This window comes from Macaca mulatta, chromosome 1 (assembly GCF_049350105.2).
Source record: "Macaca mulatta isolate MMU2019108-1 chromosome 1, T2T-MMU8v2.0, whole genome shotgun sequence".
Lineage (NCBI taxonomy): Eukaryota > Metazoa > Chordata > Mammalia > Primates > Cercopithecidae > Macaca > Macaca mulatta.
This window is the reverse complement of record NC_133406.1, coordinates 155693916-155715512: the sequence shown is the minus strand read 5'-3', so window position 1 is coordinate 155715512 and position 21597 is coordinate 155693916. Positions and strand designations below refer to the sequence as shown.

At 41.0% G+C, this 21597-nt stretch overlaps 1 protein-coding gene across 1 annotated transcript in view; it reads right to left on the bottom strand.

Moving 5' to 3' along the window:
* LPAR3 (lysophosphatidic acid receptor 3) overlaps positions 1 to 21597 on the bottom strand; it is a 79693-nt gene that overhangs the window by 41021 nt on the left and 17075 nt on the right. Inside the window, exon 2 of the mRNA XM_001107923.4 lies at positions 9971 to 10727. Within this exon, the coding sequence (XP_001107923.1) occupies positions 9971 to 10706 (736 nt within the window). The 5' untranslated portion in view covers positions 10707 to 10727. The remainder of the gene's footprint in view (positions 1 to 9970; positions 10728 to 21597) is intronic.

Here is a 21597-nt window from a genome sequence, read left to right as displayed (position 1 = left end):
CCTGAGTTCTGGAACATGAAACCTTCCAGGAGGCTGGGTGTTGGCAGAAGGGTTGGATGTAGCTGGGTACTGGAACTTCTCCCCAAACCTTCTTTTCAAAGAGGTCAAATTTGAGAAATGTTTCTGTAGCTTGCACTCAGAAAATATTCAATAATTGTTTGTTTCAGCTTAAGAGGAAGGTTTCAGGTTTTTAAAAAGAAGAAAAGCCAGACAGAAGTTCTGAAGAAGGGGGCATGAGAGGGGAATAAAAGAAGCCAAGTGCATCTGGTGTAACAGAACTGAAGGGGTCTGGACCGGAGGAAGTGGAAGAAGTAAGAGGGCAGGGCAGTGGTTACATTGGAAACAAGAACACTGATTTGAGAAAAGCACTTCTGAACTGACTGCAAAGGGAGGTGTCTGAAACAGTGGCATGGGCGGAAAAGAAAGAACTAAGCCAGACTTGAGGAAACAAATGGCTACATATGGCAGAGACAGAAGAAAGAAGACAGACTCCTAGAAATGTGGTGTTGGAAGAGGTGTCAAGATGGCATTTGAACAAGTGGGATGGAGCGCCATATGAGGGATTTTCTTTTTTCATTTGAAGCTGTCTTCCTTCTAGCATCAGACATTGAGGTCGTCTCAGTCCCCACATTCCCCCTCAGAACAAGAGGGGATGTGTCAAACAGCAGCGTAGGGGCAGCAACTGAGTGGCAACTGCATTTTTGCACCCACCGACTGACAGCCTGCCCTGAGAGCAAATGCTTCCCTCCAATAGGCCTCTGTAGCAATGCCATGACGCACACAGGAAAATCATCTGTGACAAAGGTGCTCCTGGGACTCGCCATTTCAAGACAAAAGTATGAACACCCTGGACTCAATGAACTGAGTACTGGTGCCTGGATACTCTGAAAAGAACCATTCTCCGTCTGATATGACTCTCTGCACAGCAACAAGAGAGCTCCTGTGTGCCAACAATCTGTTCATTTCACTCAGCATTTCTTAAGGCAAAGCTTTAACTGTTTTTTGTTTTTTTTTTTTTTAACAGATATTTGATTACTAAGGCATGCAGGCAGTAAACATTGAAAGCAGGCTTCTGTGTTGCAGAAGCAACTACAAGGCCACAGAAGCTGAAAACAAATGTTTCAGAATTCCTCACGAAATTAGGCAAATGTACTGTTTTCTTTCTCTCTCTCTCTCTTTTAATGGAGTAAGGACAGTTCATTGATGCAGCTTATGAACAGTATAAAAAGGCCTGTGTTTTGGTCCCAAGTCTTTTCAGTCACAGGGCAAACTTTCCAGTCCTAGCAAAGGTGACAATAGCAGCTGATGAACTAGCTACTCTAGAAGGATTTGTCAGCAAGAGGGGGACAGTTTCTTATGAGGACCATCCTATAATAGAGCTCTATACACAAGATGTTGGTGCTGTATCACAGGACTCTTGTCAAGCTAATGCTTGGTGGCCAGGGTCTCATTTATAATGTTTTATTCATAAATGTCGCAAAAGTGAAATGAATTATTAATGGAAAGATCATCTGTCAGAGGCAGGAATCATTAACAGAATTTCATGGGGGAGAGGGTGGTTTATAGGGACTAGCAATGCAAGCACAGAGCTTTTCAGTTCTGTGGTGACCATGTGTTCAGACTGTCCTGGGTTTCCAGTAACAGAGCTGGTACCATTTGCCATCTGTCAAGGCAGCCTCTGCAAAGCACACCCAGTCAGCTTCCTCCTGGCTACTTGTCCATTTTATAAAATCTTCCATCATGATGGCACCAACAGTAGGCTTCTAGTCCCTGTGTCCAAGTTACTTGCTGATAGAACTGGACATAAAAGGGCATTCTGCTTGAATACAGGGTATGGCTCTTTAGAGTCAAACTGAGGTCGAAGAATAGCTAATACTTATTCAGTACTTACTATGTACCAAACATTATGCTAGGTGCTTTATGTGCATTATCTCATTGAATCCCCAAAACCTCACTATGCCAAAGATACTATTATCCCTTTCTTACAGATGAAAAAACTAAGGCACAGACAGGTTAGATGAATTGCTCAAGGTCACACAACTTGGAATTGACAAAGCTAGGATTTAAATCCAGTTCCCCCCGACTCCAAAGCCCCTACTCTTACCAAGGATTTTAATAAGCATAAAGTTTGAAGAGTATAGAGCTGTCATTTTCCAGGAGATGTTTTCATAGCTGTCAATAGCATGCTGCAAAACATTTGGATCAAGGGCGAGCTAAATGTTGACAGAGCATGTGACTTTATAGAAATAAACTTTATAGAAACAAAGGGAGATACAAGTTATAAACCTCATGACTTGGGTCCACATCGTTCCAGTCCCTCACTTCCAAGAGGCTATTAACTGACTCTGAAGAGTAGAGTATGGAGCCAATCTCCTGGGGTTGGAATCTCAGCTCTGCTACTAACCTCAACCAAGACATTGAACCTTTTCGGGCCTCAGTTTCCTCATCTGGTAATAACAGAACTTCCCTCAGGGTTGTCATGAATACTAAATGAAATAAAACATATAAATATTAGTACACCCCACAACGAATATTAACTATTAATAATTTTATCAATATGCGTCTGTGGGCAAGAGGCTAAGTCCACTTGAATTTCCTTGTCTTAAAAACAGATCTGCATAGAGTTGTTATGAGGGTTAAGTGAAATAAAATCCTAAAAGCATGGAACACGCTGACCTCATCATAAGCATTCAAAAAATGCTCATTTATTTCCTCCTTCTCAAGATAATACTATCACTTAACCTTCAGAGACCTCAGTTTCTCATATTACAAAATTATAAAATAAAACAAGGGCCGGCCATGGTGGTTCATGCCTGCAATCCCAGCACTTTGGGAGGCCGAGGTGGGCAGATCACTTGAGGCCAGGAGTTTGAGACCAGCCTGGGCAACATGGTGAAACCCTATCTCTACTAAAAACATAAGAAAAGTAGCTGGGCATGGTGCCACATGCCTATAATCCCAACTATTCAGGAGGCTGAGGCACAAGAATCACTTGAACGCAGGAGGTGGAGGTTGCAGTGAGCTGAGATCACACCCCTGAAACTCCAGCCTGGGCGACAGGGTGAGACCGTCTCAGAAAAAAAAACAAAGAACACGATTCTCGCCTATTCCCCTGCCCTTGTCTACCTCACAGGCATGTCTCAGCCAGAGCCCATCTAAGGCGAAGATGGAAGTGAGGAAACCTGGGTTCTGCTTTTAGCTCCAGCATTTGAAAAGCCACTTACTTTCCCCTCAGCCTCAATTTCCTCATTTATTCATTGTAGTACCTCTCAACAAGTGTGTGCCAGATAGGGTGCTAGCTGAGAGTACTCGCTGTTAGATATGTAAAGACAGATAAATAAGGTACAGTCCCTGACTTCAAAGGGTGTATACTCTAGTGCAAAATAAAGGCATGTAAACAATTAAGTACATTGATTGTTGTATGGACAAGACTGACAGGCGGCCCAAGGGAGGCAGTAATCAGATTTACTCCAACAGGGCAAAGGGAGATTCAAAGAAGATAGACCTTTGAGTTAGGTCTTTCAAGATGAATGGGAGTTTCCCAGGCAGAACTAGGGGAAAGGTATCTCAACATCTGCAAAGGTTTAGAGTCAAAATGGGGGAAGCACAAATAATTCATTATAGCTTGAGTATAGGATACATCCAGGGGAGTTGCAGGAAAATCAGATAATAATACCTTAACCACTTGCTTGGCAGGATTTCCACGAGATCAAAGAGAACAGTGTATTAAAACTGAAAAAGACACAGTACTGCAGAAACATCATGTGTGATTATTATTAGTACTCTACCAAGGCTCTTTATGGTACTTAATTTTCACCTATTTTCTCCTAGCATGAGAACTTGAGCTATTGTTTCTTTGCTTACTGCTACTTTGCCTTCTTCCTCTCTCCCCTAAGAGAAGAAGAGGAAGATTTAGCATCATTCTAAGTGGAGAGGAGGGAGGAAGAAGTGAGAAGAAAAACAACCAGCTCCCTGTTTTAATTACCCCAAGCCCTAAGTCCCTGTTCTAAGTCCCCTAACAATGATAATGTTTCATATTTTAAAAGAGTTCAGTGATTTCTGGCAGAAAAAGAAACCTTCACCCTCATGGTTTTCCAAACGTTCTTGACAATAACTCATGATAGGAAATACATTTTATATCACAACCCAGCACACACACAGGCACACAAAGAAAGGTTATAAAACAACACTGACACCTGTTAAAAGCAACACACTCTGACATTTTCTCTTCTTTTTATGTCATTTTAAAAAATGTTGCTTACGATCTCATCAGTGCATCAAAACTTACAGTTTGAAAACCATCACTAAAAGACAGGAAGGTTCATGGAAGCCTTCAAAAGAATGGTTTGCAAATCCCTTCACTCTTTCTTTTCTCTTGTATTTTAAGACACTGCAAAATAGAGGAAAGTCCAGCCCATTTTCTGGAAACAACAACACATTTCTGTGCGCACAGTTCACATGGTGTGTTGTTTGACAATAAATGAGCCGTTTCCATATGGGGTTTCTTGTGTGTTTAGTTGCCGTAGCTGATTAGGCTTGTTGACAAGTAAGATTTCAAAACCCTTTCTTAGGCAGGGCCTTGGCGCTCTTTGGAAAGCAGGATCATATGTCTCCAATGTCTTTTCAACGAGAACATTCAATAAGCAACTTTTTTCACATAAAGGGCCCCATCACACACTCTAACCTAGAAGTGAGCAAGCATTTTGCCTCAGGGCTGCTGAAACGAGAACATGATGCCTAGATGCCTTTCCAATCATGCACACACAGATTGAAAACTCACATCACCATCATTACTACCACCACTACGCTCAAGGAAAGAGTCTGAATCCCCATGCTGTTAGCTTCTGTGTTCAACCAAAATCCTAAAGCTGGAAAGGAACACAAAGGTCATCTGATCTATTCTCCTTCCAAAGAAGATAACCAACTAAACTTCGCTGGTTCACAGGTGAGCTATTTTCCACTGCGCCACCGCAAAGTATTTGTGCTCTGTGGGAACTTCCTCATGTTAATGCACAAGCTTTAAATGTTTCTACCATCACACTTCCGAGTATACCATTTCTCCCTCTTAGAATGTCTCTTCCTCCAGCCCATGCAAATCCCATCTATCCTTCCAGATTGCATCTGAGCCCACTAAGAAGCCATCTCCACATTCAACAGCCCCCGTCCATCCTTTCCTCTTCTGAAATAAGATTAAGCTCACTGAATTCACGCAACCATGTGCCTCTTAGATACTGTTTAACAGACAGTTAAAATGTACTTAGATACTGACTTTCTAATATGTAAAAGAAAAGTGTTTGGAAGAAATTTTGGGATTATTTATTTATTTATTTATTTTGATACAGAGTCTCACTCTGCCACCCAGGCTGGTGGGGCAGGGCGCCATCTCGGCTCACTGCAACCTCTGCCTCCTGGGTTCAACCAATTCTCCTGCCTCAGCTTCCTGAGTAGCTAACCAATACACCCAGCTAATTTTTGTACTTTTAGTTGAGATGGGGCTTCATCATTTTGGCCAGGATGGTCTCAAACTCCTGACCTCAAGTGACCTCAAGTGATCCACCCGCCTTGGCCTCCCAAACTGCTGAGATTACAGGCGTGAGCCACCACACCCGGACGGATTTAATCTTAAATGAACGTTTCCTACAAAATATGTATCAAGGAGTAAATGGAAAGGTTTAACATTTTATCATAAAGACATTTAATCCTGCAATTATTAAAGACATGAGTATTAAGCTATTCATCTCCACATAATCAGAACCAGTGATTATACGATGGTTAATGCCAGCACTGTTGATTTTTCTAATATACTAACTATCATTTGGGAGATGCTTGTTTTAGGCAATTGAATTCTTACATGTAGTAGATAGGGAACTGGGGGCTTTCTCCCTAGAAAGATACTGTGGTAGGTGCTGCTGTCAAGGAAAGAGGCTCTGTGCTTGGATCCACAGAACTGTGTTTGCTGTTGCCCCACAAGATTCATATTCTCTCTCTCAATCTCTCCCTCTCTCTCCCTCCGCTCTTCCTTTTCATTCCCACCTTTGGTTACTAACTGTTATAAAGGATAACTGAACTTCGTAACTTGTAAAGAACTTCAAGATGGTCTATGCCACCTGATGAGGGAACGTAACCAAGAAAAGATGAGCCGATGTGCTGCAGATCATCCTTGTAGAAAATGAAAGAATTGGGGCTAAAACCCAAATCTTTCTGTAATCCAGAGAAATCAGGAGCTAGAAGGCTTAAGCCTTACACCACCTAGCTCTTGAGTTTCATTTCCCTTGTCCCTGAACTTCCTGTCTTCCACCAGGTTCCTCCGTCTTACCATTAAGGAACTTCTGAGGTCCTTGACACCAAACTGTCTTCCTTCCATTAACCAATTCTCCAATGTTGTCTTATCTCAATCGCACGACTTCTCTTATCCTACCTGGAAATTTCATTGTTGATTCTGGTTTTTCTCTTAGCCAATACCACACCTGCCAAAACCTCCCAGCTCCTTTCTTTTAACCCCTTCCATATCTGTTGCAGACAAAATTACATACAAAACTGAAGCCAGTAACCATGACTATCTCACAAAGGGTCCTGTTCTCTTCACCTAGGGTTTTGGAATCCTTGTCTCTGTCATGCTGTGTACTATATTATAATATGATGAGAAAAGAAAGTTTTCTCTTTAAGCAGGCAGGTAATTTCTCAAGACACATAGCCAAGCAAATGATTATGCCTCCAAGTTAAGCAAGAACAGCAGCACAGTTCATTGACACTATCTGTAAATACCAAAGTCCATTCTTTATCAAAAACATCAGTATCTTCTCCAGCTCGAGTGGAAATGCCGAATAATGTGAACCCTCTCTTTCTTGGTCTTGTCCATTTTCTTACCAAAGTGTCAACGGTGTTAAAGCAGAAAACAGGACAAAAAGATGAGCAGTAAGAAGTCCAAATAAACCAAAAGTAGCCACAGAGCATGGTGGTAAACATGTGAACTCTGGAAGCCAGCTGCACAGTGAGTTGGTTAACAGCTGAGAGACCGGACACACTGCTTAAACTCTCCGTTTTTCCATCTGGTAAACGGGTATAATAGTAGCACCTATCTCACAGGGTTTCCATGAGAATTAAATAAGTTAATGTTTGTAAAACCACTTAGGACAATGCATGGCACATATTAAGCACTATATAAATATTTGTTAAATAAATCCTCAGTTTGAAATTATTTTAACAATCACACTCTGTGTCTGCTGACCTCCAAATCTTACCAGCAGTTTCAGGACCTAGAGGCACCGTGAAGGTTTATATACTACACCACACACACTCTGTATCCTCCACTATGAACTGCCACCTGATAATTCGTTTTATAATTCCTTCTTATAAGGAGCAGAGACAGAAATGTACTCCCGAACCTCTCTCAGCAACAGTCCCCATGGCTGCAGCCACACACACAGTGAGAAATGCCCTCTATGCCTTACAAGACAAGGTCTGTGAAACCACAGAAGTTCTCGCTTGCCCGCGCATTACAAATTCTACCTGTAACCCAGAATCAGAACTGGGGAGGTGGGGCAATAGCCCCCTACTTCAGAAAAAATAAAACAAAGGGAAAATTCTACGAAACCACATGTCTTCTTGGTACAGGGCTCACAGCCTTTCTCTCCTCCCTTTTTTTTTTCTTTTCTTTTTTTGGTTTTGTTTTTGTTTGTCTTAAAGACAGGCTGTTGCTCTGTTGTTCAGGTTGGAGTGCAATGGTGCGATTACAGCTCATTCAACCTCAGCCTCCCGGGTTCAAGCGATTCTCCCACCTCAGCTCCCCAAGTAGCTGGGACTACAGGCACGCACCACCATGGCCAGCTAATTTTCGTATTTTTTGTAGAGATAGGGTTTCACCATGTTGCCCAGGCTCTTTCTTTCTTAATTTTACTCCAATCAGGCTCTTGGCTATACCAAATTTGATGATCTCAAGATCAGCACAAGTCCACCACTTTAGTAAGGCCAGCAACACCTGGTCTTACGCCACCTCTCAGAGGTACACTCAGTGTCAGTACACTGCTAATGCTTCCTCTCCTCAATTGCCTTCTTCTCTTGCTTCTAGTTCCCCACAGTCTCCTGGGGTTTCCACCTCTTCTAGGGCTCCTTTGCTGGCTGCCCCTTACCTCCTGACCTCCTTACACTGGAGGGCCTGCCCTATGGCTCCATCCTTGGTCCTCCTCTCCTTCATATCCACATTCACATTCACGGTGAGCTCATGCAATCCTGTGATTTAAAATACCACTTTCCCCCCAGGACTCTCAAATGTACGTCTCCAGCCCAGACCTAAATCTTGAATTCCTGAGTCATACATCCAACTGTCCACTCAATAAAATTGCCACACCCCTTGGATGTCTAATAGGTTCCTAAATTTAGCTTGTCCAAAACCAAACTCCTGATCTTCCCCCAAAACCTCCTCCTCTTCAGTCTTCCTCATCTTGGTTAATGCCATTCCTCATCTTCTCCTCCACCTCTCATCTTCCCTTCTACCTTACCCATCAGTAAATCCTTTAAAAAATATCCAGAATCTGGCCAGGTGCGGTGGCTCACACCTGTAATCCCAGCACTGTGGGAGGCTGAGGCAGGCGGATGGCTTGAGCTCAGGAGTTCGACACTAGCCTGGGCAACATGGTGAAACCCTGTCTCTACAAAAATTACAAAAATTAGCCGGGCCTGGTGGCACAGGCCTGTAATCCCAGCTACTTGGGAGGCTGAGGTAGAAGGATCACTTGAGGCCAGGAAGCAGAGGTTGCAGGGAGTTGAGATCGTGCCACCGCACTATAGCCTGGATGACAGAGCCAGGCCCTGTCTCAAACAAAAACCAAAAAAACAGAATCTGACCATCACCTTCAACTACCATCTGGCAATGGTGATCTCTTCCAGTACTGAAATCCTCTATTAACCCATTTATGCCAGAGGTTGCAAATTTTTTTTTGTGAAAAATCAGAACTTGGCAATGACTTTGAGCAGTAGGATATAAATAACTCCCACAAGCTTAGCATTCCAATAATGGAACACCAGGCATAAGTAGGTTAAACAGTTTTCCTGTTTTTGCTATTGCCTCACTATAGCAGTTTCTTAAAACAGTAGCCAGGGAGATACCATTAAAATATAAGTCAGATCATGTCACTCCCTCGTTTAAAACCTTCCCATAGCTTCTCATCTCACTTGAGACCAGCCCGGCCAACATGGAGAAATCCCATCTCTACTAAAAATACAAAATTTAGCCGGGCATGATGGTGCGCTGCCTGTAATCCCAGCTACTTGGGAGGCTGAGGCAGGAGAATCACTTGAACCCGGAAGGTGGAGGTTGCAGTGAGCTGAGATGGCGCCACTGCACTCCAGCCTGGGTGACAGAGTGAGTAAGGCTCTGGCAAAAAAAAGAAAAAAGAAAAAAAATGAAAAGCTTAAGTCCTTATAACCACGTGACCCTACATTATCTGAGTAGTCCACCCCCTACCTCACCAGCTCCCTGATCTCATCTTCTCCTACTCCCCCTGCTTGATCCATGCAGCCACAGTGGCTTCCTTGCTGGTCAGGGCTCCTGTGCCTACTGCTTCTCCCACCTGGAACACTCTTCCCCAGACACCAGTATGGTTCACCCCCTGACTGCCTTCACACCTCTGCTCAAAAGCCATCTTCCAGGCATCGCTCACCACACTTTTTTAAAGTGCAAATGATACCTGCTTAGCTTAGCACTCCTCAGCTCCCTTCCCTGCTTTAGTTTTCCTTCCTTCCCTGATTCATTTTTCCATAGGAGACTCATCTTATTTTACTTATTTTGTTTACCCCCATTAGAATACTTATTTTGTCTTTCCTTATTAGAGTGTAAGCTCCAGGTGGGTGGCGATTTATGTCCGCTCTTGTTCACTGCTGCATTCTTACTGCCTAGTAAGTGCCTGGTACACCATAGATGCTCAGTAAAGATTTGCTGAATGAATGGGAATGATGGCTTTTTCTTACCCACCTAAGACAGTCATCACCGTCTTCATTAGCTTCACCGGTGTCCTCCGGCGGCTGATGGACCCACTTGTATGTGGAGACAAGACATTGGTTTTCCTCTTGACATACATGTAGATCCGCAGGTACACCACAACCATGATGAAGAAGGCCATGAGGTTGGACACTGTCCAGAAAACAAGGTAACTCCTGCTGTAAATGGGGGCCAGGGAAGAGCAGGCAGAGATGTTGCAGAGGCAATTCCAGCCCAGTGTGGGGACCGACCCCATAAAAATGGCGATGGCCCAGACAAGCAAAATGAGCAGCGTCACCCTCTTTTTGGTCAGGTTGCTATGGACCCGCATCCTCATGATCGACACGTGCCTCTCCACGGCAATAACCAGCAAGTTGGTCAAGGAAGCAGTCAAGCTAGTATCCAGAAGCCCCTGGCGGAGAAACCAGCGGTTGACAGTCAAAGTTTTTGAAACTGGGCCTGTGTTAAACATCAGGAATACATAGGCAATTCCAGCGAAGAAATCTGCAGCAGCTAAATTAGCCAACAGGTAGTAGAAGGGGAAATGAAACTTTCTGTTTTTGATCACTGCCGCAATGACCAGAGAATTAGAAAAAAAAATAAACAGGCAGAAAAACGACCCCACACACAAAACAATCACAAGCTTTGTTCCTGTCCAGTCATCGACAGTATCAGTGTTGCTCCTATTATAAAAAAAGTCCATGTGCTTATCATAGTGACACTCATTCATTGTGGAGAAGAAGTGAACATCCTAGAAAGAAATTTAAAGAAGAAACAAATATCATTTGTAAAATCAGTCACTAAACCATCAATTGCTATTTCTAAGCCCCTTCTGGCTAACTCCCATCAAGGGAGTTGAAGACCTGAAGTGTCAGGTCTCAGTGCAAATGTCCTTTGCTCCAGGACATAGCCCCTGACCTCCTACCACAGCATTTAGCTCACATTTTAATTGTTTGTTTTCCAGACTAGGCAGTTCAGGTTAGGACGGCATATCTCTATTTTGTTCACCATTATAACCCTAGGATTCAGTTGCTTTGTCTGCCTCATGGCGGGTAATTATTGATGGGTTGGCTGGCTGGCTGAATGAATGAATGAACGAATGATCATGGAGGCATCAACAGGGCAAATGTGCTGAGCCCTGTAATATCCACTCTGCACTGGTAACAATGACAACACATTACATTAATGCCTTCTCCTGGCTCCCAGTTCATTAGTTATTTATGGATATGTTCATTAATCAATGGCAGATTGGTAATTCCAGGTACATTCTTCCCAAGATAATAGGAGTTGAATTACCATTCACATAACCAAATAGATTCCCCAAAAGACCAATTTTCTACAACTTCTGATTCCACTCCTGATCCTCCTTTTGCCATCTTTCGGTTTCAAGAAACAACTCTGATATTCACGTATTAGCTATATGATGCAGGGATGGAGACTTTGGTCCCAGTACCCCCCTTCCTTACCTTTTGTTCACTTCTTCCTTATAGTCTCCTAACCCAAACTGTACCAATGTGAACTTGCTCACTGGATTTTCCAGTATTCCTCAACACGGCAGGTGGTGGAGGATCAGGCTTCCACAGGCAAGACTGAGATTTGGAATTGGGGCAGATCTCCAACTCAATGTGGATGTGAGAACATAATCCATTAAGTGAGGACATGTCCTTGGGACACTTGTCTGAATGAAGACCCCAATCTGGGACATCAGGCAGATAGGGAAGACACTAATCCTCTCAGTAAAAGATCTCTTGAATCCCAAAAGTGAGGGATCCTGGCCAAGGAAGGACTGGGTGGAGGCCTCACGGATGCCCATCTGTCTACACGTGGTGGGGAAAACCATGTGTTCTGCCTCACAGTGGTCTGGTCACAGCCATGAACGGTCCTACGGAAGAAGACTGGGCTTCGTCAGGGTTCTAGCTTCTGGGAAGAATGACCATCTGCTCCCTCACTGAGAATGAGGCTGCAGCTTACTCCCTGGAGAACCAGAGATTTAGTCGGCAGAGGGACTGAGCAGCCCTCTGGGAGCTGTGACAGTAAAAGCTTAGTAGAAGTCCCCAGATTTTAAAGTTCCTGAAAATTCTGAAACCTGATACCACAACCAGAATCAAGAAGACCAGATAACAATATTAAGTAGTACAAAATAGAAATGTATCTCAGTCTTCTTTTAAACTTATATTTTAATGGTATAATGATACTTTTACATAAAAATTAGATATTGCTTTTCGGCCATAGCAAATGGGAGGCAAATATCATTTTATATGCTTAAAAAAAAAAAACTGGGAGTAGTCTCAAGAGACAAATGGTTCCAGTATCTTTCAATTACAAGAAAGGAAGACTCAATTTTCATAATGATGAAATAAAAATTACTCTCTTTGGCAGACAGTCACCAATATTTAACTGTAAATATCAAATAAATTCATATATCACATATTTATACTATATCATAATTTTCCCAAATTAAAAATACAGACAGTACAATTTTAATAGCTTCAAAATATTCTATTATGTGAATAGGCCACACCTTATTTAACTAATCCTAAATACTGGACATTAGGGTTGCTTCCTGTATTTCACTTTTATAAGCAAGGCTGCATTCTTATGCATTAATCTTTATATACCTAGACAACTGTTTCTTTAGGAATAACCCATAGATTTCACATTGAAGTAAAGGATATAAATCTATTTAAGGGCTTCTGATATATCTTGTCAAACTGCACTTCAGAGAGATAGTATTTTTTTTTTCCAAGACGGAGTCTCGCTCTGTTACCCAGGCTGGAGTGCAGTGGTGTAATCTCAGCTCACTGCAACCTCTGCCTCCCGGGTTCAAGCAATTCTCCTGCCTCAGCCTCCTGAGGAGCTGGGACTACAAGTGTGTGCCAATGTGCCCGGCTAATTTTTGTGTTTTTAGTAGAGATGGGGTTTCACCATGTTAGCCAGGCTAGTCTCGAACTCCTGATCTCAGGTGATCCGCCCACCTCAGCCTCCCAAAGTGCTGAGATTATGAGCATAAGCCACCACACCCAGCCTGAGAGATTGTATTTTTAATTTTACCAGCAGCATATGAGCGTTAAATACAAGGTGTTAATCTAGTGAAATACAATTTAAATATTTCAAGAGAAATACAGCTTTCAACCATGTTGAAAGTATACAGAAATTCAAGACAATCCGAGAACCACTTGCTATGGTCTGAATGTTTGTGTGCCTCCAAAATTCATGTTGATACCTAACCCCAACTGCAGTGACATTCATAGTTATTAGGTATTAATAGATATATAGTATAATAAATATAACATTATGTTATATAATTATAATTATATATTATATAATAATATATAGTAATTAATTATAATATATAATATATAATGATATATTATATTATATATTATATATTATCATATATAACAATTATAATATACAATTACATATTATATTGTATATTATATAATCATATATATAATCATATATAATTAATAATTATAATATATAATGATATATTGTATATTACATAAAATCATATATAATAGTTATAATATATAATTATATGTTATATATTATATAATCTATAATTAATAGTTATGATATATAATATAATTAGTTATTAATAGATAGTAATTGGGAAGTGAATGAGATTAGTGCCCTTATTAGAGGCCCGAGGGAACTCGTGAGACCCTTTTTGCCACACTACCATTCAAGGACACAGCATTTGCCTCCTTCTGGAATGAGAGACCAGGCCCTCACCAGACACCAAATCTGCTGATGCTTTGATCTTGGACCTCCTATCTTCTAGAATACTGAGCAATAAATCTCTGTTATTTATTAATTACCTAAAGTATTTTTATTGCAACAGGAATAGACTAAGACACCACATGCGAAATTTTAATAATACAATTATTATGTGTCTTTTCTAATTAAAAGTAATGTATGTTTTTACTTTGCTACATGTTACTATGTTACATACATATTTCTAATTTAAAAGTTATATTATCTTTGACTAATTTATTAGAAATATAAAGATGAATATGTCACAAAGACAGTGGAATTAAGACACTACAAAAATACTGCTCAAATTTTCCTAATTTTATTTTGAAGGATCTTACAATTTTAGTTTTATTTCTTACATGTGGTCAAATTTTTAATTATATCAACCACTAAAACCTCAATGATTTTCACTTCAAAAATCTTCAAATTCAACTGTCCCTTGTCAAAACCAAAACAGTTTAAGACATGTTTTTAGTGAAAATTGCCCTGAGACTGCAAAGCAATTTTGTCTTACAAAGCTGAGATATCACAGAAAAACTATGATTAGCCAGAACTCCCACTAAGGAGCACTGTACCCTGGCTCCAGATCCTACTTTTGAGAGAAACAGGCAATGAGACAAAAAAAACTTCATATAGGAAATTGGTGAAAAAGATTCCACAGGATGGAATACTATACAGTCCACGAAAACATACCCATTATGAAGTTGTGGTAATACAAGAAAAAGCCCATGCCATTACTTTACTACACAATACACGTAACAAAAATGTATGTGTGTTGACTATATAGAAAAAGATAATGAAAAAATCTCGAAATGTAAATAGTTAAGAATGGTGGAACTGCAAGTCATTTAAAAAAAATTCTTACCACATTTTCTGTAATAAGTAAATCAAGACTTTTAATTAGGAGCATATATTCTACTTAATGTATTCTATCTTCCTTCTACAATTATAGCTTTGAAAAATGAAAATTAGGCTGGGCGCGGTGGCTCACGCCTGTAATCCCAGCACTTTGGGAGGCCAAGGCGGGCAGATCACAAGGTCAGGAGATCGAGACCACGGTGAAACCCCGTCTCTACTAAAAATACAAAAAATTAGCCGGGCGCGGTTGTGGGCGCCTGTAGTCCCAGCTACTCGGGAGGCTGAGGCAGGAGAATGGCGTGAACCCGGGAGGCGGAGCTTGCAGTGAGCCGAGATCGCGCCACTGCACTCCAGCCTGGGCGACAGAGCGAGACTCCGTCTCAAAAAAAAAAAAAAAAAAAAAAGAAAAATGAAAATTAATGTTCAAAGGAAAAGCCTCAAAGATTTGCATATGTTCAGTTTATTCTTACAAGCCCAGAACACTTTAGGGTTTTTCAGTGACAACAAAAATAAAATAGTTTTCTACTTAATCTTCACATAACCAAAACTTGACTTGCTAAACCCTGACCATACCAGGATGTAGCTTTCACCAATTCTCCTATAAAATATTTCCTAATGCCATCACCACAGATCTCCCCAGCACATATCATCTACAGATTACCATCTTGTCTTAGCTAGAAATTACCAAAAACTTTTAGCAAGCTTATAACAAATGACTGATTTATTATTATCTCTTGGCCTCCCTTAACCTTTAAAACATGATTCTGTGATTTTCAACAAATTAATCAGTTACTTCAGTCCTAGCCTAAATGTCCCCTCCGCAAAGATACTTTTCTGACCAATTCAAGATAGCTCCATAGCTCTCATTCTCAGAGCGCCCTTGTTTACCTCCATCAGAGCTACCCAGTTGCTTGTGACCCAGTATTTTCTTTTGTGTTTAAGAATTTATTGTCCATCTCCCACCCCTAGACCGTTCCACTCCAGCAGAGCAGGGAACCTGCCTATTATGCTCATATCTACGAGATCAGTATTTATTGAATGAAGGAATGAATCTCTGTCCTACACTATCTTTTTCCACGTCTAAAATGAAAAGGTTCCGTGAAATGCCTTTGCTGACCTATACATCAATCACTAAATATGACAATTAGCGAGCTCTGTTGCCTATTAACTAAGTGTTTTCAGGTACATAATATCTCTACTTTATTATTACTATTTTTCATTATTAATATTTGAGTGCTTATCGGTGGCAGGTGCTGAACTAAGCATTTTACATGGATTATCTCATGGTATCCTTCTAACAAAGATGTAGATACTATTATTACACCCATTATGCGTTTGAGAAAACTGAAGCACCCTTGATTAAGGTCACACAACTAGGAGTGGGAGACCCTGGATTCCATTCAGGCAGCCTCATTCTACAGCCTTCATTCTTATCTGCAACACTATACTTTCTCTCCACAGGCATGTGAAACGCTAGACAGAACCAAGGACTATATTTATACTTACAAGAGTTATAGAATTACCAAAATAGAATGATCTGATCAAATCACATTAAAAGACTGCCCCATACTATAAAAAACAGAGGGCATTCTAAATAGCCTTTGGCCTTTTCTTTTTTTTTTCTTAAATAACCCTAAGAAGGGTAGAAAAGACACTTTTCTGAAAATATGTTTTCAACTTTTATGGTAAGTAGGATACAATATGGTCAATTTCAGGATGAGGTTAGCATTGCTCAACTTTACTTCTGTCAAATCCCAAGCTGTTTTTTGTTTGTTTGTTTTTATACTAAAGGTTTAGAGGGTTTGATAGTTCTAACCTAGAAACAAAAGATGCTAAACTTTGGAGCAATTACCACAACTTCAAACTTCAGTAATTTAAGACTTCATAAAATGATGGTTTAGAAAGTCTATATGTGGAATCCAAATGAAAACTTCATGAGCAAAGCTTTCATTTAGACTTCTCCAAACTTGCTTCCCTGAAAAAATGTCCAGCCAGCCCAGAATGTGGAAACAATTATGAAAATTAAGACATTTGAAAACCACTCAAGCAGCTTTTATTTCTAGCTACATCTTACCAGACAAGAAGAGATAACAATCTCTTCTTCCTCCTAGGAAGAAGTATGCTACATCAAAGACATGGTCAGTCAATACTGTGCATATCTTCTTTCTCTATGGTTCACAAATGCAGACCAGTCCTCTCCTCTTGGGAAACCCTATCCAGATGGGAGTTGGATGTTAGGTTAGTTGGTACTCTAGCAACCAATCCTGAGTAAGCAATCACATCTGTTCACTGAATTCCTTTTAATAATTCATGTTAACGGCAAAATCAGGATAGCATGGAAGATTTAAATCCACATGAAATCCTGGAGGTTCATTTTAGCCATTAGTTTCAAGGCCTTTGCACTTGCCATTCCCTCTGCCCAGAAGCCATTTCCCCAAGCTACCCAGGGGGCTCATTTCTCTACCTCATTCCTGCTCAGATTCATTTCCTCAGAGATCCCTTCCCTGCCACTCTCTAAAGACCACCCCATGCCTCCACCCGCTGCTGCCCTTAAGCCATTTACCCTGCTTTATTTTTCTCCACAGCATTTCTCCCTACCTCAACTATCTACTTGGGTTACAGTCTATCTCCCCCAACTTCTATTTAGTCATTATGTCTCCTTAGGCTCCTCTTGGGTGTGACAGGTTTTCAGATTTTCCTTGTTTCTGATGAAGGTATGCTTAGGAAGGCAGACAATGTATGTTGTTATGGTGCCTGCAACAATGCCCAGCACACATTAGGCACTCAGTAAATACTTCTTAAATGTAGAATTAAATGAAGTATGCTTGTGCACTCATGCCTATACGCCCCCTAACCTTTACCCAAATTGAGTATTATTACTTTATGCTTCTGTATATTCTCCAATTTGGGTTTCACAACCCATTCATTCCTCTGGGTATACTTGGCTCCAAGTCCTGCAAGCTGAAAGGTATAAGGAGTGGGTTCCCTACCTCCAGAAAAGCAGCTCACCTAAGCAGACCAGTCAGGGTCATTCTGAAGGACAGTCTCACAACAGAGACCTCTCCCTATTAGTATGAACACCAGAAACAAAGACTCCTCTTTGAATAATACTTCAAAAAAGGAATCCAATGGCCAAAGCTAGAACAATCCAAGCAACAAAATAAAGTAGTATCAGATTATAACCCCAAGTATAAATAAACATCCATGAGTCCACACTGACATAAATAAATGATTGAATAAAATAATAAATGGAAAGATGAGACAAATCTCCCAGGCAGAAGAATACCAAATAAATAATATAGATATTCCACTGTAAAGGAGGGGGAGCATAGCTCCTTTATATGTAGGCTGTACATAGGGACCTCCTTCCAAAGAGCACAATATGGAAACGGGGCAGGGGATAGCGGGGTTAGTGACGTCTCAGCAGAGAAACTTGACAAACACTACTTCAGCCAGATGATCAAGGTCAACATCAACAGTGCTAAGTCATGTTGCTAGTCTGTAATCTTGATAAGATGTGTTACTTCATGATGAAGATGAGAGAGTAAATCACAGTTTACTGTGATCTTCCTCTCAAAAACCCATAACCCCAGGCTAATCATGAGAAAAACATCAGATAAATCGCAGTTGGGGAACATTCTACAACATTTCTGACCAGTACTCCTCAAAACTACCAAGATCATTAAAAACAAGGAAAATCTGAAAAATCGTCACAGCCAAGAGGAGCCTAAGGAGACATGATGATTAAATAGAATATGTATCCTGGGTGGGATCCTGGAACACCGAAAGGACAGGGGTAAGAACTAAGGAAATCTAAAGTACAGATTTTAGTTAACAGTAACATATCCCTATCAGTTCATTAATTGTAACAAATATACCACAGTAATGTAAGATTTAATAATAAGGGACACTGTGTGTGGGAGGGGGTATAATAAAGGAACTCTCTGTACTATCTGTTCAATTTTTCCATATACAGAAGACTGCTCTGTAAATAAACAAATATTAAAAATAATTTTTAAAGAGGAGGCATGTGGTTGACTCTACAACACTACAGTAATTTTAAAATAAATAAAGCCCCTATGTTTCATGAGCAGTTACTTTACTCTTTGATATGGTAAAATAAACAGAGGAGTGGCAATTTGTTCAAGATTAAATTTAAACAGATATTGTCTGTAACTGAGAATGAGATGCCTCTGATATTCTTGGATAAAGCGAATATGTTTATTTTAGGGGTGCTTGTTGAGGGTAGGGTTACAACTCAGTTTATGTATCTTTATTCTCTAGATCATTTCTCTTGAGAAAGCTAATCCCTCAGCGTTGCTAAAGTTTGGTTACTCTGTTTCTTTTGAACATTTTTTTTTTTTTTTGAGACAAGTCTCTGCTCTGTCACCCAGCTGGAGTGCAGCGGCAGGATCTCTGCTCACTGCAGCCTCCACCTCCCGGGTTCAAGTGATTCTCCTGCTTCAGCCTCTGGAGTAGCTGGGATTACAGGCGCCTGCCACCACGCTCAGCTAATTCTTGTATTTTTAGTAGAGACGGGGTTTCACCATGTTGGCCAGATTGGTCTAGAACTCCTGACCTCAAGTGATCTGCCCGCCTCAGCCTCCCAAAGTGCTGGCATTACAGGCATGAGCCATGGCGCCAGGCCTCTTTAGAACAAATCTTAAACTCGGACACCTAAAGTTGCTCTGATCTAGATCCTGTTTCATGTAGCAACAAAGTCTCCATAGTCAGCAGAGGTTCCAAGAGGAGAAGCCACAAAGAGGCAAGCATACAATGGGTGTGCTTGGAAAAATACTTAATACAAATGCAAAGCTTAAGCATCTCAGGTCATCTTCAGTTTAGAGACGGTGACACGCAGGGAAAACTGCAGCCTGAGCTTAGCAGAATAAGCAGGTTCTTGTGTCAGTGCAAGTTTCGGAGCCCTTTAGGCAGGGAGGACAGTTTGTGGCACGTCAGGGGGCTCACCTCCTGTTCTCTCCCAATCAAGTGGGGTTTACAGAAGGCCTTGGTATATATACACAGCTTCTACTCTAGGACTTGTTTAATAAACAACTAGAATCAAAGATATTGTTCCCCTGATGTTCCTGATGGCTGAAGACTGTCTTAAGCATCTTCATTAAACAGGAAAGGAAACATGAAAACATACAGAATTGAACTAAATAAAAGAGGTGACAGATGAATTTTATGTGATCAGCAAATTCCTTGACTTAGTTTATCCAAACGTAACACAAATATTTACTTGTGTTTGCTTTATATATTATAAAATTTTAATATTTGTCTAACTCATTAGGCTAGAAAGGTGACCAATACATTTTGTCCCTTGACTCATAAAAGGACAGGAAAAGTAAAATATGCTAATCAAAATGCTTAAAATTAATATTATTTATACATAATATAACTGGACATGGTCTGTTATACAGCAAATAATCCTTAGACCATTGTATAATCACATTTCAGTAGCTTTACTGTTTGAAGGGGTTGAGAATATCAATTTTTGTTGTTGTTGTTGTTGTTGTTGTTGTTGTTGTTGTTGTTAAGATGGAGTCTTACTCTGTCACCCAGGCTGGAGTGCAGTGGTGCAATATCGGCTCACTGCAACCTCCGCCTCCTGGGTTCAAGCTATTCTCCTGCCTCAGCCTCCTAAGTGGCTGGGACTACAGGCACCCGCCACCACGCCTGGCTAGGTTTTGCATTTTTAGCAGAGATGGGGTTTCATATGTTGGCCAGATTGGTCTCAAACTCCTGATCTCAGATGATCCACCTGTCTTGGCCTCCCAAAGTGCTGGGATTACAGACGTGAGCCATCATGCTTGGCCGAGAATGTCAGATTTTAAAGTGTGAACATTCATAGCTGAAAGAGATATTCTTCTTATACAAAGGACCTTGTCATACGCAAAAACATATTTTGAGACATTTCAAAGTGCTTGTTTATACCAATGACTTCCACTATGGTATAAATATGTCCCCCAGAGTTCATGTGCTGGAAACTTAATCCCCAGTGCAGCAGTGTTGAGAGGTAGGACTTTTAAGAGGCGGATTAATGGATTAACACTGTTACTGTGAGAGTGGATTTGTTATCACAGGAGTGGGCTCCTGATTAAAAAGAATGAGTCTGGCCAGATTTCCTCTCTGTCTCGCATGCTCACTTTTCCCTTCCACCCTTCCACCATGGGATGGCCCTTGCCAGATGCCAGTGCCAGGCTCTTGGACTTCCCTGTCTCCAGACTCTGAGAAATACATTACTTTTCTTTATAAATTACCTAGTCTTTGGTATTCTGTTTTATAGCATCAGAAAATGAACTAAGGCAAATTCCCATGAAAAGGAAATTCTATTTCTTTACATTGTAAAATTCACAACAGACAAAATTTTGGTTTAAATTGTCTGTCCTAATCCAACTGTGGTACCGTATTCCCTTTCTCACTCCATTTCATGACCTGTCTCCCATCTCCTGTCCTAAGAAGGATACTCAGGAGTCTCTTGCTCCACATGGTTTGTTCCAAATAATCCTGTTGCCAGCAACAGGTTCACAGTGACCTACAGCAACTCCTTCTTGCTTCTGGAGATCATACACACCCAGGTTAGTGCCTGTCTGAATTCTCAAACTCTACATAGGAAGGAAAATAATATTTTTAAAGCTTACAGCTGTAGTGGGAAACAGTTCTTCTAATCAAAGCTTCAAAGATACTACAGAAGAGCACTGTTACTGCTAAACAAACAAGCCAGAGGGGCTCCTTGAGAATGCTATGCCTTGGTCAGGAAGCAGCATCCATCACTGGAGAGGAAGGCTCATACCTCATACTCCTCCTCTCCTGCCTGCCTCCCTCTCCTACCCCATGTCTGTCTGGTAGTAAAGGTAGCCAGGTCATGTAAATGAATATAATGCACATTTGAATGCGGTGCCTAATCTCAACACATGCATCCTCCAGCTCCCTTCCCTACCCTGTATCCTACAGGGCTGGCCCTTAGAGACTGCTTCCTTGCTTTCCAGCTTCTGCCAATG